This window comes from Naegleria fowleri (genome assembly GCF_008403515.1).
Source record: "Naegleria fowleri strain ATCC 30894 chromosome Unknown tig19, whole genome shotgun sequence".
Taxonomy (NCBI): Eukaryota; Heterolobosea; class Eutetramitea; order Acrasida; family Naegleriidae; genus Naegleria; species Naegleria fowleri.
In genome coordinates, this window is record NW_025407951.1 from 614,188 (window position 1) to 632,422 (window position 18,235).

Sequence of the window (18,235 nt, forward strand, 5' to 3'; positions counted from 1 at the left end):
GGTTATTGTAGTTGTGGTTTGGGTTTGGGTTGTTGTTTGGGTTTTGGGTAGGTTTGTCAATTCAACAAAATATGTTTATATGCCATTATGTGTAATCCCAAAGAATTTGGCTCTACTTTTCCATGCTATAAATCAAGATATAACGTTCATCCAGGTTAGAACCACGTGAAAGCAAAGCCTCTTGAGGGTGTCTCTTTTTCTGTCTCTGTTTTTTGTTGATTCTGTGCTGAGATGAGAGAACTGAAAAAGCTGCCAAAAACTGTTGCAGCAGAAGTTTCAGATGATGAGGTGTTGTCGGTTTTGCTTCCTGCCTCGTGTGGCAAACCATGTTCAGAAACAAATGATGCTGCATGATTGGAGGTGGTGAGGACATAAGAGTCTTGGAAATGCTCATTAATGTGATGTGATGAATTGTTATAGTTGTTGCTCATGTAATTCATCCTTAATTCTCGTTTTGGTATTGGTAATAGGTGAATGGGGATCGATTCTGGCTTGCATAATTTGAAGAAGGCATCATTGTCGCTGCTTGAAATTCCAAGTTGTTGTTGAGGGGACATATTGGCAACCAGTAGTGGAGAGTCGTAACCTACAAGCAGTGGTGTCTGATCCTTGGTCAGCGGTAACAGACTCGTTTTACACAAATTGGGTGTGAATAACAAGTTCCTGTTCACACATTGCAAGACAGAAATGTTAAATGCTTTTTCAAAGGTTTCCCAATTAATGGGATCAATGTGGTCCAAAATTAGTGTTCCCAACTTGACAAATAATTTCTCGTTACTGTCGAGTGCGGAAGGTGGTTTGAGAGAAAGCTTTTCATAAGTGAGTTGAGAGCCAAAAAATACATGTGCCAAATATCGTACATCGAAAAGGATTTGCAAGAAACCTTCTTCACAGATCATCTTTTCCATTGTGGGAATGGGACCTTCTTTCAAAACTTTGATTTCAATCTCTTCAATTTTGTTAAGATCGGAAGATTCTTGTGTTTTATCCGTCCTTGTTGTTGTGGAATTTTCTAATAATCGTTCCTTACTAGTGTTCAATTCATCGATTTGCTCTTTCTGTAGAGTCTTTGCCTCTTCTATTTTACGTTCAAGCCAATGGAGGTAAGTGCTGAATACACGATATGCTGTGACCTCAGATAACTTGTCTGTGACACTCTTGTCAATGTTGAAATCTCCGATGGAGTAAATAGAAATAGACAGTTCATGTAACGCATGAAAGACAGAATATGATGTTCTGAACGGTAGACTGAATGTTTCTCCATCTTTCTCGTTGGAAAAAGTTTGCCACAGTTCTTTTCGTGTGGGTTTGTTCCATTGTTGGTCATGATCTAACTCGTGTTGTATCTGTTTGGCGAAATGTTCCGATTGCTTGTTAATCCAATCCTCAAATGCTTCCAAATAAACTGATCCGAATCTATTTTCAATCTCAATGAATTTGAGGAGGTGATTAGTTGTCATATCTTCCTTTAAGGGGGTTGCCTTTTTAGATTTTTGTTTGAGGTTTGCTATTTGTGTTTTGGTTTTTCTCATCAATGAAACAAAAGAATCTTCACCATTTCCAAATAATGACAGTCTTGTATAAATTTCCAAAAAGAGATCAATATATAATTTTCTTAGCGATTGGAGAACTCTGGCACAGTATAGTTGTTTGTCAATCAATGATGCAGTTGAATCACGCATGATTGTGGTTGGATTCCGTATTGCTTCTTGTATTGAAAAAACTAAATTATTGAAAAATCGAAAAAATTCGTCGAGAATCAAGTTCTGTAATTCAGCATGCTCTTCTGGAGATTGAACATCGTCGATAAGCTCAAAGATGTCTTTGCAAAGTGGTAAAAGCTGCTCTTCAAACAATTCATGTCTAACTTTTCTTCTCACTTCCTTAGTAGTTCCATGCACAGTAATGATGCTTTTGAAAGTGGTCTTGTCTTCAGAATTTGTTGTTGAGAAATAATTTTTCTTACTATTGTTGATGAATCTGTCAAATAGTAAATCGGCTTCAATGATTGGAGTTTTCCATATTTCCTCCCCAATGTTGGAATAAGTAATGCTTTCAGTAGTTTCTATATTAAATGTGAGAGAGTGGAGTTGAGAGGTGATGAGTGAGTGTTTTTTCTTGATGCACGAGCTGTGCAAAAAGTCCCATAGACTCCTAGGTTCAATTTGGCCTATAACAGTCTTTAATGTTCACAGTAAATATTTACCACACGGTTTTAACAATGTACTTACATCTTTCCAAAGTTTTTTTACGGCACATTCGTTATCAAATTCAGGAGAAAATCCACAACAGCTCTTTAAAATCACTGAAAACCTCTTTTCGGCTTCCTTGGTAGAGCTATCAACAATCTTTTCTCTCAATTTGTTTTTAATCGCTACAAGATCATGAATATTTTGTGTGTGGTGTATCATATTGTTAAAAAGGTTTCTCACATATTCGACCTTTTCCTTTATCCAATTATGGACAGTAATTTCATGATCGATGGAGTGAAATGAAGAATTCATTGTACTTTCCACAGAAGTGATAGCATATAGTTTGAAAATTTTAGGAAAAGCTCCCTTGTATAGAGTTGAAATAGTTTTCTCGTTACTGAGTAAATCAAATTGATGATCTTGCTTTCGAATGAGGCTCATTCTTGCAGAAACATTCAGGAAATTCATGTCTACTAGTTTTCTAAAAAATTGATTCAAAAATATCTCATCATCATTACATTTAAATAAGTTGTTCGAAATAAAAATTGTATCGTAAAATATGTCAAAAATAATATCGATCACTTCAATTTTTGTGCTTGTTGGAATGTCATCTTTGCATCTTGCGGCTTCATCCATAAATGATTCTCGCTCATGTAAAAACGAGCGAAGCACATCCTCACCGTTTTGTTTTTCACACAACATTAGAGAGAGTAAGCATTGAATGTAATTCTGAAAAATTATTATTCAATTACAATTCGCTATGAAGCTATAAAATTGTACGTACCATGTCACTAGTTTGAGATCTTAAGGCGCTTTTACATTTTACAACCAATTTTTTCTTAAGCCTCTGAAATTCTCGAATCTTTACAGATGACATTGCCATGTTGGAATTCAAAATTTTCTCAATTACGATACAACACACGGAGCCATAAAAGTACATGTTACTCTCCACACAAATTAGCAGCTGGAAGATATCATAGTAATATAACATAGGATCAAAACACGAATGCACTACTCACCCAATCAATAACTTGTGATAAATTCTTGTATTGCAATTTTGGATTGATATTCTCTGTAATATTGCCCACAAGTTGTGACGATGGAGGGTTGTCGAAGGATTTGTTTTTATACTCATCGATAAGTGTGGTCATTTCAACGAACTGATTGGTTGAAGCCAAACATAGTTGTTGAATCGATTCCATGCAGTCTACATGATGATGATCGTAAAGAATATTGATAAATATTAAAAATTATGTTTCTTCGTCATCGATAATCACATACCAGCTGCTTCAATAATATCTTTGTACCTCTCTCCCACTAGATCACGAAGTTGATTTTGTTTAAGAGAAATATCTTCGCTGTTAGTTTCAATAATAATTTAATTCAAATAATAATTGTTAATGACACATATTTGTCTGCTAATTATCAATCAATTAATTGATACATACTCGATATTTTCCTTGTACATTCGGATCTGTTTTATGGAATACTTTTTGAACAAATCTCCTATTGACTCATAGGAAGACATACTTCCGAGAGCGGCAGCTGCAGATGACTCGGTGGGAGCAGCCTGTTTTGCTGTGCTGGCTCTTCGTTGTGGCGTGGTGGGTGTTCGAACCATTGCTGTCGTTTTTTTGTGATGAGAATTCGACTCAACGATGGTCATCTCATATTGGGACTGTTTATTGGTAATTTGCAGGCTTTGGACTCTGGGATGGTGTTACTTTTCCATTGTTGTTGTTTCCGTTATTATTATTGTTGGGAGGAGGTGAAACCTTCTTAATGACAAAATCAACAATTCTCCATATAATGATGCCTAGCACTGCCAATACCACCAACAAAATCAAGATCATGATGAGCTTGTCGGTGGCAAGTCTTCTCATAAAGCTTTTAATTTCATTCGTCCCTCTCTTAATATTACTTCCTAATTCATCCATTTCCTTGTCTATTTTCTCGAGTTGTTCTCTCTGCCTCTTCAGGATTTCCATGGACTCGGCAGCAATCGTTTTTGTTTCATCTGCTTTATCGATCAGCCTCTTAACAATGTCGAGCGAGTCTCCTTGCGTTTCATAAATTTCCTTGAAAAGCTCATCTGCAATCTGATCATTTCGTGATTTGTTTTGCTGAGCCTTCTCCGAGGCCACTACCTCTACAACCTCATCATCTTCATCCCGACGTTTCTTTTTGGATGGATCTTTCTTCTTTTCATTGCTGCCTGCGGTAGAGGTGCCTAGAAGATCATCCTTATTTGATTTATCCTTTGCTGTTGCAAGATTTTGCTCCAATTTTCGTATTTCGTTTTGGTGTTGAGAGAGTTTCTTCTTCCAGGTCTGATCAACACCTTCTTTCCTCACAAGCCGATACATGTTTTTGAAAGCCTTCTTTGCTCTCTCCATATCTTTATCAATCTCTTCAAAGTAGGCTTGCCTCTTTCCCTCAACAGCCCCCTTATTTGCCTTTACAATCTTCTTTGAGATTTCCTTACAAATTTCCTCAATTTCTTCATCGTAATAAGCGGGTGATGATGAACTCATTTTTTAATTGGAAGAGATTTCATTCCTTAATGGTTGTGATATGCTTTTCAACTCTGCTGCAATTCTCTTTCAATTGAACCTTCTGAAAAGATTTACCAACTTCCTTTTCTTTTGTTTTTTGTGCGTTGTGCAGCACCAAACAGAGACTAAAATTAGTTCCCTTCGAAACTCTGTGGGGAGACTCTCGTTTCATTCTAATAACCACAACAACAAAAAATCAACAGTGGAGCAGCAACCTTTCATGAACGTTTATTACTACAAACAACTCGCAAACAACCACAGCACCGACAATCAACCGTCTCCATCATCCCGAGGGTTGTCTGATCTTGATGAAGTTGTTCAACAATCAACATCCATGCAAGACAGCGGAGCAAAACATGAAATCGTGGAGGACAAGGAAAAGAACATTTTGTTCTTTGGATTTAATCAATTGAACAGCCTTTTTGCTGTCGGTACAGAACAAGGTTTTTATGTATATTCTACCCAGAACTTGAAGGAAAGAACCAAGATGTGTAAGTTTTGGCAACTTTCCTTTCGTTCGTTCTTATGTTCTTGATTTATTTCCGATCAATTCGTTTTCAATCATCACACCATGCGATCACAACATGTTGTCATATGTATGAACATAAAACCTATACACAAACGATACAATATTATAGTATTCAATGGAGGAATTGGCATTGTAGAGATGCTTTTTAAATCCAAGTAAGTCTAACTTTATTTGGTTTCAATTTCCGAATATCAACATTATGTTGTAATTATTTAGCATTTTCGCATTGGTTGGCGGTGGACCAAGACCAGCTTTCAACCCTGATCGTGTTATTTTGTGGGAAGACAGCCAAAAAAAGTGTATATCAGGTATGATTTCAATCTTACGATTCGTTTGACCAGTCATCGCATCAATTTTATGCTTAATATAATTTGTGATTCCTATTATTTAATAATAATTACAATTACAAACTAAAGAAATATTGACTGGCAACAAACCAATCAAGGCTGTAAAATTGCAAAAGAATTTATTGGTTGTTGTTTTGGAGGATCAAGTCATTGTGTACGATCATGACATTAAAGAACGAGGACGAGATCATACCACTGAAAATCCAAATGGATTGGTTGCAATTTCTCCTGACACCGAACACATTGTTTTGGCATATGTAAGTACTGAGATTGGGCTCAATTTGCATTTACTGTACAGCCTTAAATGCCTTTCTCTCAACGTTTCTCAATTTTATCATAAAACAGCCCTCTGTACAAATTGGAATGGTGGTGGTGAATCATTTAAGTTCATTTCCAGAACAAAAGGTGCATATTTTAGCACATAATTCAAAAATTGCACAAATCGCTCTCAACAGAGATGGAACTCGATTGGCAACAGCTTCAGAAAAAGGAACTTTAATTAGAGTGTTTGACACTAAATCCAAAGAAATGGTTAAAGAAGTGAGAAGAGGATCAAAACAAGCTCGTATCTATTCTATCGCCTTTTCTGATGACTCTAACTTTTTAGCATGCTCTTCTGATACTGGAACAATTCACGTATTTTCTCTGGTCGACAAGACTCATAATAGAACTTCAAGTTTTTCATTTGTTGGAGGTTATATTGCAAATATTTTCAACAGTGAATGGAGCTTTGGTGAATATCGTGGTGGAGAAGACGGGCTTGCCAACGTCCCCACACTTGTTTCTTTTGCTCCCAGAAAAGCTGAAGATGACCAAACTGTTTCAGTTAATGTTCTGACAGCACGAGGAGAAATCATCACTCTAACATTTGACGTGAGTGGAGCTCAACAAACAAGTCCAACCTCTGTGCAAAAGAGGTCCTTCCTTGCCAACAACAGCAACAACGAATAATACTAAGGTGAAAGGAGTGGATACTTGTGAGTAATTTTATTGTTATAGACAATAAACCTTCCCAAGCATGATAAAACTCTTGCTTTATTTTTCATCATGAAGGCTTATTTGATAATAATAATTCTCACTATTCTGAGAATTACTGTTGTCGACAACAGCTCAAACTTGTTTTGTCCATCGACTTTCAGACGATACATTGAGTGGAAATGAAAAAATACCAATGTTGCGTTTGATGCAACTGAAGTCCAATATTTGGTTTATTCGACAACTCGTGTTGCGAATCCATTTCCGTCATCGTGTGTGCTTGAAGATGGTGGTAAAGATCCTTGTGTGGTTGGTTTGAGGGTCAGCTCAACAAAAATTGTATCTCCATCTTTCAATTTATAGACCTCAAAATACCATCTGTCAATTTCAATTCTGATTTCAGTGCCAAATCGATCACGCTCTTTGATCACTAGCCGCCTGATCCCAAATTTTTGGACCAGAAATACGGCCCTAATCTCATCATCACAGTCTTCATCAACCAAAGTATCCTCAAGTTTCAATTTTAAACGTTGAATCAGATAATGTTTAAGATTTTTGAAATAATTAAGTGCTATTGAGGATCGTTGATCGCCATGTGAAATATTGTCTATCATCATTTGTGAAGAATAAATTAATTTGTCTTCGAATGTAAACACCACAAAAACATTAATCTTGGCATTGTTTTCAACAGGTTCTAAAGCTGCAGTACCCAGTGGTACCACGTTGGTTGTTGTGTTGATAATTTCTGGGTGAATGATTTTTGTTGCTGGTATTTCAGGAATGAATTCTGTTGTTAAAGGAGCATGAGGAGCTCCTCCATTTTGCAGAGCAGAATCTGTTGGTTCAGGAGTTGTTGACAATTTAGAAACTTGCTGTTGTTCTTCGATAGGTTTTAACTCGAACAGAGATCCTTCCTCATTTTGTTGAGGGGCTTCCTGCTGAGCAGGTTCGTCTGTTTTTCTCTTTTTCTTCTTTTTCTTTTCCGATAAATATGTCCAACACTCTTCACAAAACCATGGTTTGTCTCCGGTCGGAATATTTCGGAATCTTCCTGTACAACAATTTTGATGGTAGCCACGATCACATCTGTTACAAATTAATATTTGGTTATCTGCATCATAGGTTGACTTTTTACAAACTTCACAACTTTTACATTCCACACACTCCCAATCCTTTGCAAATTTCTTCGAAAGATGATCATTATCGTAACAGTTGAGATGAATTTTGTGTCCACACGTCTTACAAGTGAGCATGAAATTTTTGCTTGTTTCCGCGGATGAGCCACATACTTGGCATTTTGATGATGCCGACTTGTTCGAGCTATTTCCGGGAGTGGATGGTGATGAAGATGTTGTGCTTGAAGAAGTGATCGTTCCGGAATTTGTAGGCGTTGCTGTAGTTGTGCTTGGTTTAGGAGTTGTTGGCTTTTTCACCTTCTTTGCTCGCTTATTCATGTTTGGAGACGATGCTTTCTTCTTCTTTGAAGAGTCCTCATGCGATGAGGCTTGTTCATGATTATTGTTGGTGCTGCTGCTGGTCATGATGACGAATAATTATCCAATGATCGTGTAAAATTATTATTCCTTTTCTTAGGAGACTTCTATGTGGTCCGATATCCGAGTTGAACAATCAAAACAACAGATGTTAAGAGAGAATGTAAAAATCCTAGAGGTGTGTTGTTGTTGTTGTTTGGCACGTGAGTTGTTGTTGTTGTTACTGGGGTTCACAATCTTTGCGTGCGGAATTTTTTTTCTTTTGGTTTTCTAATAAAGCTGATGATGAGAACCCTGTGTGCACACTTGACCGAATCCTCTCGATCACATTTCAAATTACTCAACCATTTGCACTTCGAATGGGGGTATGTACAACAACAGTTAACCTCGATCTTTTGCAGTTGCTTATAAGTTTAGACACTGTAAATTTCAACTAACAACCTCTCTTATCTCTGAGAGGGGTGAAGAGAGAGCGCTCTCAAAAAAATGTTTGGAGGGAGGAAAGCCATATCGGCTCTCAATTTTACGGATCATCATGCAGTGGATGATCGTTATGAGGGAACACTGACTCCGAATCAGTTATTGAATGGATCGTCGTCGATGATGGGGACGGGTGTGAATCCTCAAAAAAGACATAATAGAGAGAATTTTTCGAATAAGGGACGAACGCGTTTCTCGTCCTTGCATGCGGAACGTTCCCCGAAATATTCCAAAGCATCCCTAATAGATCAAGATCATGAAGTGTTTAGCAATGCAAAAAAGTGGAAGTCTTCAGTACTCTTGATCGAAGTTAAATTGAAAGAATTAGTGGAGAAGGCTCTCGAGAGTCCAGCCAAATATAAAAACTCTGCTCTTTTAAACTATTGTTTGTCGATATTGCAAGAATTTGAAAATACATGTCAAAACTCTGATGAGGCATATATCTACGGAACTATGAGATTAGTATTTGAGGATTGTTTATTTCTTAATACTTTAAGTGAGGAAAATCTTTCTTTATATACATTAAAAATCCCTTATTACACATTAAGAACGAAGGAAAAAGAGGAAGAGTAAGTATTAACAAGTTTGAGACGCAAGTTAAAGATTCGATTGTCGAAATATTCATGCAACAGATTAATTCTTGGAATGAGAAAAGCAGCTCAAGACTATGATATATTTTCTGAAAGTGAAGCCGAAAAGAATAGACTCCAGTAAGTATAGGCATAAACAATTATTTTGATGAGAGCTTTCATAAACATTTATAGAAAGGAGCTTCAAGAAGAGCGCCTAACAACAGCCTCGTTAAGGGAAGAAGTTAAAACTCTGAAACAAACAATAGACTCTCTTAAAGATGATTATGCCAAGTTAAAAGAAAGCTCAGATCAGGCCTACAAGGAACTGAAACAAAAATTTGAAGATTCAGAGAAAAAGAATGCCAAATTAAGAGCAGACCTTCGTTTTTTGAGATCATACAGGGAAGAGCATGAAAATAAGAAAAAAACATATTTCCTGTTCAAGAGAGACAAGATAAAAGAGGTCAAAGAAATGCACTCCTTGGAAGAAGACATTAATGTTCTGTCCAAGTTGCATGAACAACTTGAAATGCTAGAGAATAGACGCATCGAAGAGTATAATTTTGAGATACATCAAGCAAAAGATGTGGAGGTAGGTAGTGAAAGTCTAAAAACGCTGAAAAAACTTCTCACTGTTTCTCACTTGACAGAAACACAAGATAAAATCAGATTTTGTGGCAGATGCTCAGCTTTTAACGCGAGAAATGCTTTTATTGCAAGAGAAGGTGAATAGGCTTGATGAAAACAGCATGAGAGTGAAACGAAGAAAATCGGATGAAAGCAAAAAGAAATCCAAAAAACTTTCATATTGTCTCACGAATGATCTGACATCTCCAATGATGGGACTGGACGCTCTTAGTTTAAGACATTCCATTGAAATATATTATTCCAAGGACGGGAAAACGTTTAAAATGGGTCATAGAAGCACGATCATGCCAAATTATTCTCCTGAAGTAGGTACTTGAAAAAACTTGATATCATTAACACTTGCATTAAAAAGATTGTGGAAATACCACCAAACATTACACACATGAAGATTGTGCATTCACACCTTCATTATCACAAGACACATCCTAATGTGATTGAAACATTAAAATCAGCCACTAATTATGAAACTAAGCAAATTCTGTTCCAACAGCAGGCAGAAGAGGAGGAAGAAAAGCATACCTTCTTAAAGCCAATATTGAAAAAACCAACCAGTAACGACCACCCTTCCGTCTCACCCAACGCTGGTAATGGTAAAATGTGGACAGTGTACAAATCTAGGTATAATAATAAGGTGCTTCCTGAAACAATTGTTAGGAAGATGAGTTTGAAGGAAGCTAGAGAAATTATCCTTGATACCTATGTATTATATTTCAAAGAACACAGACTTGTAAATAAGGAACCAAAATCCCTCCAAGAATTGCTCTTTGTGACCCTAGAACAAGTATTTGTTCTTCAAGAGGTTGTCCACAAAATTAGTTTTGAATTTTTAACAGCCTGTGACGAATATAGGACAAAGCATGCTGTAAGTTTGATTTAAATCTTTCAAAATTCAAGTTTTGAAATTGTTCATTGATCGCTTTTCAATTGAATAGGACATTTTGGAATTTTGTAAAGGGTTAGAAGGAATGAATGATGTTGCATTTGGCTGTAGTGTCTCTTTGGCATTGTTTGTTCTTAGAAATAAGTGGAATAGTTATGCAAAAGACTCAAAGGCGCCTCTCAAGAAGGAAAGTGTTTTTGAAATTTTAGATTTCATGTATCAAGAGGTTCCAACGGAAGAACGTGAATGTCTATTGAATGACATATTAATGGCTGATCCTGTTTGTCTAGAGAGCAATCAATACTTTCTTTCCAAGCTCAATACTTTCTTCATTATTGCTTTTCGTGACGTGACAGAATATTGGGCTGAGCTTGGAGAAAGTAAAGTCCTTGTCAGGTTTGAAAAAGACAGACTTCAAATTGATGATTTTGTTACCCTCATGTTAGAATTAGATCCAGGCTCAAACAAAGAACTGTGGAAGAGAAGGTATCGGGATGCCGAAGCAAAGGAAGCAAATAGTCCACACAATAGCAGCACTGTTGCTCTCATCGCCACTCTTACTAATAATACGCTGGGATTGTCGAGTCGAACGATTGGGTACATGTTCGCCGAGTTGAAATGGATGAATACATATCGAAGAATGAAACAAGAGATGGAGAGCTCCAATACAGACCGATGAAAATTGGTTTCAAACTGATTTAAAACAATTAATTCGTGGTGGAATTACTGCTGGGTCTCCGCACTCGAGAAGTTGCTTCCATTTTCATCAATATTTTCACAAGTAACAAGTAGATTAAAATTACACAGACAGCAGAGTAAATCAACGAGTCGGAAATTGACACGATTTGCTGCAAAATATTTTCATCACCATTGAATTTCTTTTCTTCATCGATCTTTCGATTCAATTTAATGTCCGTTTTAAACAAGTCTCCTCCACCACAACATAATTCCATTTTGTTTCCTTTTGCGGATTTTTCGTCTGGCTTTCTCATAAAGAACAACAGTAAAAAATGCGAAACTTCGACGTGTATCACGAAAGACCGGCACACGAGAGGAGGATATCGTGGCCACACGATCCAACCAACAACAACAGCACTCGTTGGATGAAACATAATTGTATGATGGCGGCTTCATCAAATCATTCGGAAAACGAGTGCAACAACAATATTTTAGAGGATTGTTTTGTGGATCAACCTCATGTTTTTTTCGGACATGATGATTCCGATCTTGTAAAATTTCAAGCGATGGATTGGTTTTTAGACTTGACCATGGACTACATTTCACGTTTAATTTTGATATTTCAACTTTATATTTCAAAGTTTTCATCAAAACATACCTTACACACTTTGTTAATTTTTACAATTCTTCCAATAGCAGCAGGCTCAATCGGAGCAACAAATTTAAAATTGTATCAATGTCCCAATGGATTTTTGCAATACTCGACATCGATTTCCTATGCAAATAGCATTATTTCTACGTGTCAGATATGTGATGGATCGTTTACATGTTCAGATAGCACAGATTGGAATGGAGGAACAATTTCATTTTCAAACCCTTTACTATCTACTGATAAGCTAGTTGCAATAAGTGGAAATTTATTGTTTCAGTATGACACATGCGACAGCAACTCTCTACTCATGAATCAATCCAATTTGTTGACTATATCATTCAATAATCAACCTTTTGTGAGCTCGACGTTAATCAGTGGAGGGTGCTCATGCTTTGGATGTTCACAATTTGCATTTTCATACACAAATTACAACATTTTGAAAAATTTGATACAAGCGCCCACAACTCAATTTAGGATTGACCGTACATATGATACAAATATTTGTGTCAATAGAATAGATTTAACCTATTGCTATGTTCATGAGGGAAATATTACCAGTTATTCTTTTATTTCACCAAATGGAAATAATTTGGACATTGATATTTCTAACATTACTGCTCCACTGAACCAAGAGTTGATTTTTACTATTGCCAATAGCGGACCAGATGCAGCTAGCTCTCTAGATGTCACTTTCCGATTTTCCTCTCTGGCTACTTTGTCAGTCAATGATCTGTCCATTGTATTTACAAACAACTTTATTCCCTCAATACCTTCAAATTTATGCAACTACACTAATAGTTCCTACAAATGCCCCATGCTCGGTCGTTACTGTTCATGGAACAATCTTGTGCTGAAATGTGTAGTTGGTGCTATTACTTTGGTAAATGTGACTGGAGCAAACAACACAAGCATCATTGAGGACATACATCCATCTTTGGGAAACAATTTTTCTCTAGTGATGCAAACAACCATACAAGCTCAACAACAAGGTGTAAACACTACGACTATCAACTATTCTTTGAATCCTTCACAAAGTGCAACTCCAGTGTTGGACTCTAATCTAGATGATAACAAAGGTGTTCTTGCTGTAAATTTGTTTTCTAATGATATCAAGAGATTCTTGACATTGGGAACAAAACTAAAGGATAGAATTTCTTTCATTTCTTCGAACAGATATGCAACGTTCATTCTTAAAGTGTTACCAAGCGACGTGAGCAGTTTTTCTAAACCTATTGTTCTACTAGACTTTATATTTTCAGACAGAATCAGTTTTAATATCATGATTTCAGATACAGATTCTTTACTATTTCAGAGAAGAGTATATTCTGATGAATTATTTATACTTTCTGCTACTGAATATCAGTACAGTATTTCAATTCCATTTTTCAGATATGATAACACCCTTCTGGATGCAACAACCTTCACAATTTCAATGAAGTCTATTTCTAATGCGACCGCTCTTACTGATCCTGAGTTGGTGCAATTTGTAGCCAGCTCCACAATTATTAATATGTTGCATCCAGCAATTAACAGTGATCCAATTACAGATTCATCCCTTTTTTTGAGGTCTTGGAAATTTTACTACGTCACGTCATATTCGGACAGTGCCATTTTGAATATTTTGTTTGAAACAACCGCAGCTTACACAGACTCGCTTACCATTTTCATTTCAGTAGCATCTCAATCAAGCACTGGAAAGTATCCTGCATTTCCATTTGATTGGCAAATGCACAAATTACCTTATCCTTCTCCAGAATACTTGCTTCCGTCAATCATCAAACCAAACTCAGATACCAAATTGTCATGGTCTTACAAGGATGTTTCGAGCACTAAACAAGTCTACTTGTTGGCTGTTTATGGAAAATCTTGTCCCTTCAAATGTTACTACAAAACACGAGCTTATTTAACGGATGATGAAAGAATTTTGTTGTCAGCTTCTTCCCCATCCGTGACAAATGTCTACCAGAAAAAGGAACCATTTTTACTTCACTATACAACCAAGATGAAGATATTAAGATATAACAACAATACCAAATTGTTGGGAAATTTGTTGAGATATTCCTTTACCATTTCAAATCCCACACGTCCTCTTAAAAATCCCAATATTGAAGTTTATATACGGAAAGATTTATTTCCAAATGCACAGCTTTATGATTTTAAAGATGTGGCCTGTGGATTACAAATTAACGGACATATTGAGCTATCTGATACGATTTACGACCATGAATGGTACTTTGGATATATTTTTACACATGACACTGGAGGAGACACTACGACTGACACTGCCACAGTTCAGGTCTCTTTCTGGATCGATGATCCTATCGTGTTTGTCGATCAACTTGAAGAAACGATACTAGATCCACACTTTGATGTCCTTAGTATTGGAGGTTATATTAATAATTCTCATTATGACCCATCCAAAATAATTTCTAATATTCCTTTTAATGTGATTTATACGTCAGTTATTGTTATTCAAGGTTCTATGTTTCCAATCTCGTTTTTCTCAAAGATTGGAGAAGTTCCATACATTGACGATTTTGATATAACTTTCCAAAACTTATTTACATTGAATTCCACACTAATCGTTTCAGATATGATGTTAACCATTAATTATGTGCTGAGTGCCAATGGTGGTTCCTTCATAGTTTTCAAAAAAGAACCTCTCTTATTGACACCACCCATTAATAACAAGGTTATTCTTGGAAGATATAACATTTCAACTTGGCAATTTTCTGATCTTCGAGAAAACGGCTTTCTTCAACTCTCTGATTCAAATTTACTATTTGATAGAAGAGACTTTGCATCATTTGGAGTGTACGATTTCAGTAGAACCATCTATCAGAGCCTTTTCCAAAACATTTCAAACTCAGTGTGCACTGGAGTCACGATTAATGATACTACGAACGCTACTACTGCTACCACCGTGACCGTTTTGTCGTATAGCTCATTTCCAATTTCAGTTGCCCTCACAACAAGATATGATGGGTACAACCCTCTGATTTCTATTAATGGTACTCAAAATATGGCAACTACAACATTTAGTACGTCATCTTTGGAACAAGCAAACATCACGAATACCAATATCACATCTGTCTCAACCATTACCTCCTACGCTCCGTTCATATTTTCCTTTGATATTAATGAGATATTAACGAGATATTACAAGAGTTTCGAAAAACAACAAACGATCCAGAACGAGTTACTTCCTATCAATCACCCAGTCAATCCAAATGATTATTTAGCATCCACACAATTTAGAATTGAAATAACATTTTGGGACATTGTGGATTTGAATGCATTCTCTTGCTCCATCGTTGGAGGTTTTCAAAAATTGGTAGTACCTCAATTAGGATCAAAGAACATTCCGCCTGATGCTACTTTAGAGAAGGAAATTTACAAATACAAGAAGTCTGAAAATGGTGTGACATCACCTTCGTTTTACTATATGGCAAAATATTCACTCACCGTTAGCCTTCAATCTCTTTATAATTATTCATCCTATCATAATATTACACAATTTGGATACAATGCGCTACAACCAAACAGCTCATTTTATGTCTCAATTTGGAACCAAACTCAAGTTTATCATCATGAAATTATTTCATTCATTGTAAACGATGGAAAAATTTCAAACGAGTTAACATTTTTACCGTATACCACAAATGCATTGATTGCAATCACAGCACTGGTATTTGTGGTTGCTCTGGTATTTATGGTTGGATTTTCATGTAAATTGCTCGAAAAATACCACAAGAGAAAGATCACAACATTTGAGACGCTGAGAGATAACGATCCACTTTGTTTTGCATGTTCTGTTTGGTTTAATTTATTTGGAGCTAAGGCAAGAAGTCGCCGTGCTCGACAATTACAAATATTTGTACCAGCCATGTTTATATTTGTGATTGGAATTGTTTCAGTGGTGGTTTTTCTTGCTCTTGCACTTAGTTACAGTGATCATGTGGTTTGCTGTTCTCAAGCAGGAGATGTCATTTATCAATTTAACAAACAAGGATATGATCCAAGTTCACAAGAGTATAAGAACGAACAATCAAAATTTGGGCTGTACACACTTGGAACTGCTTCAACCAAATGCTTCATTTCATCAATTTATTCTGACATTTCACAGGTTCAAAGCACACAAACAACATCGCTGCTGCAAAAGGAATATATAGAACCAAAATTTGTGATACCTATTCTGGATCGGCCTTCACAAGGTGTAAATAATGCAGTCATGTTGTGTCCAAGAAGCGTTTTCAAGTCTGTAGTCATTAGAGGCTCAGACATTTTTGGTATGATTGGAACGTTGTGGTGTGGAATATTGATCACCTTATCATTCTCATTGTGCAGTGTTCTATTTATTGAGGTTGTGCTGGGCTCATGGTTCTTGGAGACTGTGTTGTTTCCCAAGCTTGCTTATAGAGTTTTGAACGAGTGAGAATGACGACCTGTCAATGTGAGGCAGAACCGAAAGTGGTTATAAATAATGCTAACTACTAGTTCAGTTATTGATGTGTGTTGATGAATAAATAATTATTGATTTTTTCTTTTCCTCGAGAGAAGTCGTTGGAGGATTTGCTTTTTCTGTTGGCTTCTTTTTGACAATCATATCACGAATTTGCAACACCATTAGCCAACACCAATGCCAATTGCAAGCTACATGAATAAAGCATGTCCAAGTTCCGACACCCAAACAAATGGTTGGGTCGAATGACAAAGTGTTCGCAACAAAGTGAACAAAAATGACAAGGTTGAACACAAATCTGCTTCCCAAGAATGTCAATACCAAACAAAGTCCATTAATGATTGAAATTGGGTGCATTTGTGGTACCTTGCTCTTAATCAAAAACCAACTCAAATGCAAAAATGGTTGTGAAATTTCGTTAGTCATGAAACTCAACGTATAATAATGACCCATTCCAAACTTGAGAGCCAACAAGAATGAAATGATGATATTGAAGTGATGAATCACAAGTGATGGGAAAATTCCTTCTAGAGTAAATCCATACGCTCTGATGCAAACCCAAAAATCATAAAACATATATCCGAAGGTAATGGCCATGTAGAATCTGCTCAAATCAGTGTAGTATCCACATACAAGATTCTGATATCCGAGTAAACTTTCGTTTGAATTGAAGAACAATCCTCCACCAGCAATCAAGCAACGTACTGCTCCTTGGAATACAAATGCGGCGTGAAGAGCACTCACGAATTTTACATCCCACTTCTCTTTATCGGATTCTTTTAACGCATTATAGGCTTTGAAGATGAAAGGAGAGAGTAATTTTGATATAAAGAACAACAAAAAGCAAGATAACAAGGACAAAACCGAAACAAGATATGGAAATGGAGGTCTAACATCTTCAGGCAAATTATGCATGTAGCAATAATGAAAGTTAACCTTCATCCAATCCAAATGATCAATAAATTTATCAAAGGAAGAGAACCACAATTTGTCATAATGAGCCAAGAAGTGAAGGATACTCGCTTCGGGAGTGTGAGTGAGTGCGTAGACCATTTTTTTTGTTGGTGATAAAGGAATTCGCGTCATCTGATCCTTCGAACGTAGAAGAACACAAGATGACAACACTTGTATTTCACAACATTGTAGATTACCCATTGATAACCACACAACTGTATTTCATTGGTCCATATATATAGGTCTATGATGATCAGAGGCTAATTGTTTAGCAGATGATTAATTAATATGAAAGAAGATGAAACAACTTTAAGGAGTGTGTTTGAGTGAATATACTTAATATACTTTTTCAATCTATGAAATAAATTACATAATCTCAATATCTTGCAATGGTTTTATTCAAGTAGAAAATGTGAATTCACAATTCTCAAAGAAATAATAGCGAACTATTTTTCGTCTAAAACTTTGTGAAAATGAATAAGGCATGAACTGTTATTCTCAAGTCAAGCTAAAAAGAAGACATAGAAAGGACAAACACTGCTTCAGGTTCCAAACCTGAAATGAAACATTCTTGACATAACGTTGCGTTCGTTGGACCTTTACAGTTTTTGAACTTGGTGTGAACAAGGAATTCCATCTGTTGTGGTTGAACAAGTGTTGATTCGACTGTTGGAACTTTCATTTTGCTGGAGAGTAGAATTGTTAGGTTCAGGAATGGAAAGTGCAGTGGGTGGTTCTTCTTCGCCAACTTTTTCTGATATTTCTCTGGATGATAACTTTGTAACTCGATTCTTCTTGGTGCGTTTCGAACAGAGAAG

The 18,235-nt window shown here is 36.3% G+C and overlaps 7 protein-coding genes across 7 annotated transcripts; 3 read left to right on the forward strand and 4 right to left on the reverse strand.

The window, feature by feature from the left end:
• Positions 1-155: 155 nt before the first annotated feature.
• FDP41_013651 (uncharacterized protein) lies at positions 156-3,813 on the reverse strand (the record flags this gene model as incomplete). Its single annotated transcript, XM_044704305.1, has 6 exons — positions 156-2,180; positions 2,232-2,921; positions 2,977-3,156; positions 3,212-3,399; positions 3,474-3,550; positions 3,641-3,813. 6 exons carry the CDS (start codon positions 3,811-3,813, stop codon positions 156-158), a joined length of 3,333 nt encoding a protein of 1,110 aa, XP_044565150.1.
• Positions 3,814-3,874: 61 nt separating this feature from the next.
• FDP41_013652 (uncharacterized protein) lies at positions 3,875-4,726 on the reverse strand (the record flags this gene model as incomplete). Its single annotated transcript, XM_044704306.1, has 1 exon — positions 3,875-4,726. One exon carries the CDS (start codon positions 4,724-4,726, stop codon positions 3,875-3,877), a length of 852 nt encoding a protein of 283 aa, XP_044565151.1.
• A 355-nt stretch (positions 4,727-5,081) lies between these two features.
• On the forward strand, positions 5,082-6,574 carry FDP41_013653 (uncharacterized protein; the record flags this gene model as incomplete). Its single annotated transcript, XM_044704307.1, has 5 exons — positions 5,082-5,238; positions 5,386-5,431; positions 5,493-5,584; positions 5,693-5,880; positions 5,969-6,574. 5 exons carry the CDS (start codon positions 5,082-5,084, stop codon positions 6,572-6,574), a joined length of 1,089 nt encoding a protein of 362 aa, XP_044565152.1.
• Positions 6,575-6,831: 257 nt separating this feature from the next.
• Positions 6,832-8,139, reverse strand: FDP41_013654 (uncharacterized protein; the record flags this gene model as incomplete). Its single annotated transcript, XM_044704308.1, has 1 exon — positions 6,832-8,139. One exon carries the CDS (start codon positions 8,137-8,139, stop codon positions 6,832-6,834), a length of 1,308 nt encoding a protein of 435 aa, XP_044565153.1.
• Positions 8,140-8,577: 438 nt separating this feature from the next.
• Positions 8,578-11,350, forward strand: FDP41_013655 (uncharacterized protein; the record flags this gene model as incomplete). Its single annotated transcript, XM_044704309.1, has 6 exons — positions 8,578-9,140; positions 9,204-9,281; positions 9,336-9,735; positions 9,794-10,096; positions 10,144-10,653; positions 10,724-11,350. The coding sequence occupies 6 exons, from the start codon at positions 8,578-8,580 to the stop codon at positions 11,348-11,350; spliced, it is 2,481 nt and encodes an 826-aa protein (XP_044565154.1).
• A 331-nt stretch (positions 11,351-11,681) lies between these two features.
• On the forward strand, positions 11,682-16,436 carry FDP41_013656 (uncharacterized protein; the record flags this gene model as incomplete). The annotated part of the gene is made up of 1 exon (XM_044704310.1): positions 11,682-16,436. One exon carries the CDS (start codon positions 11,682-11,684, stop codon positions 16,434-16,436), a length of 4,755 nt encoding a protein of 1,584 aa, XP_044565155.1.
• Positions 16,437-16,499: 63 nt separating this feature from the next.
• FDP41_013657 (uncharacterized protein) lies at positions 16,500-17,516 on the reverse strand (the record flags this gene model as incomplete). The annotated part of the gene is made up of 1 exon (XM_044704311.1): positions 16,500-17,516. The coding sequence occupies one exon, from the start codon at positions 17,514-17,516 to the stop codon at positions 16,500-16,502; it is 1,017 nt and encodes a 338-aa protein (XP_044565156.1).
• Positions 17,517-18,235: the final 719 nt, after the last annotated feature.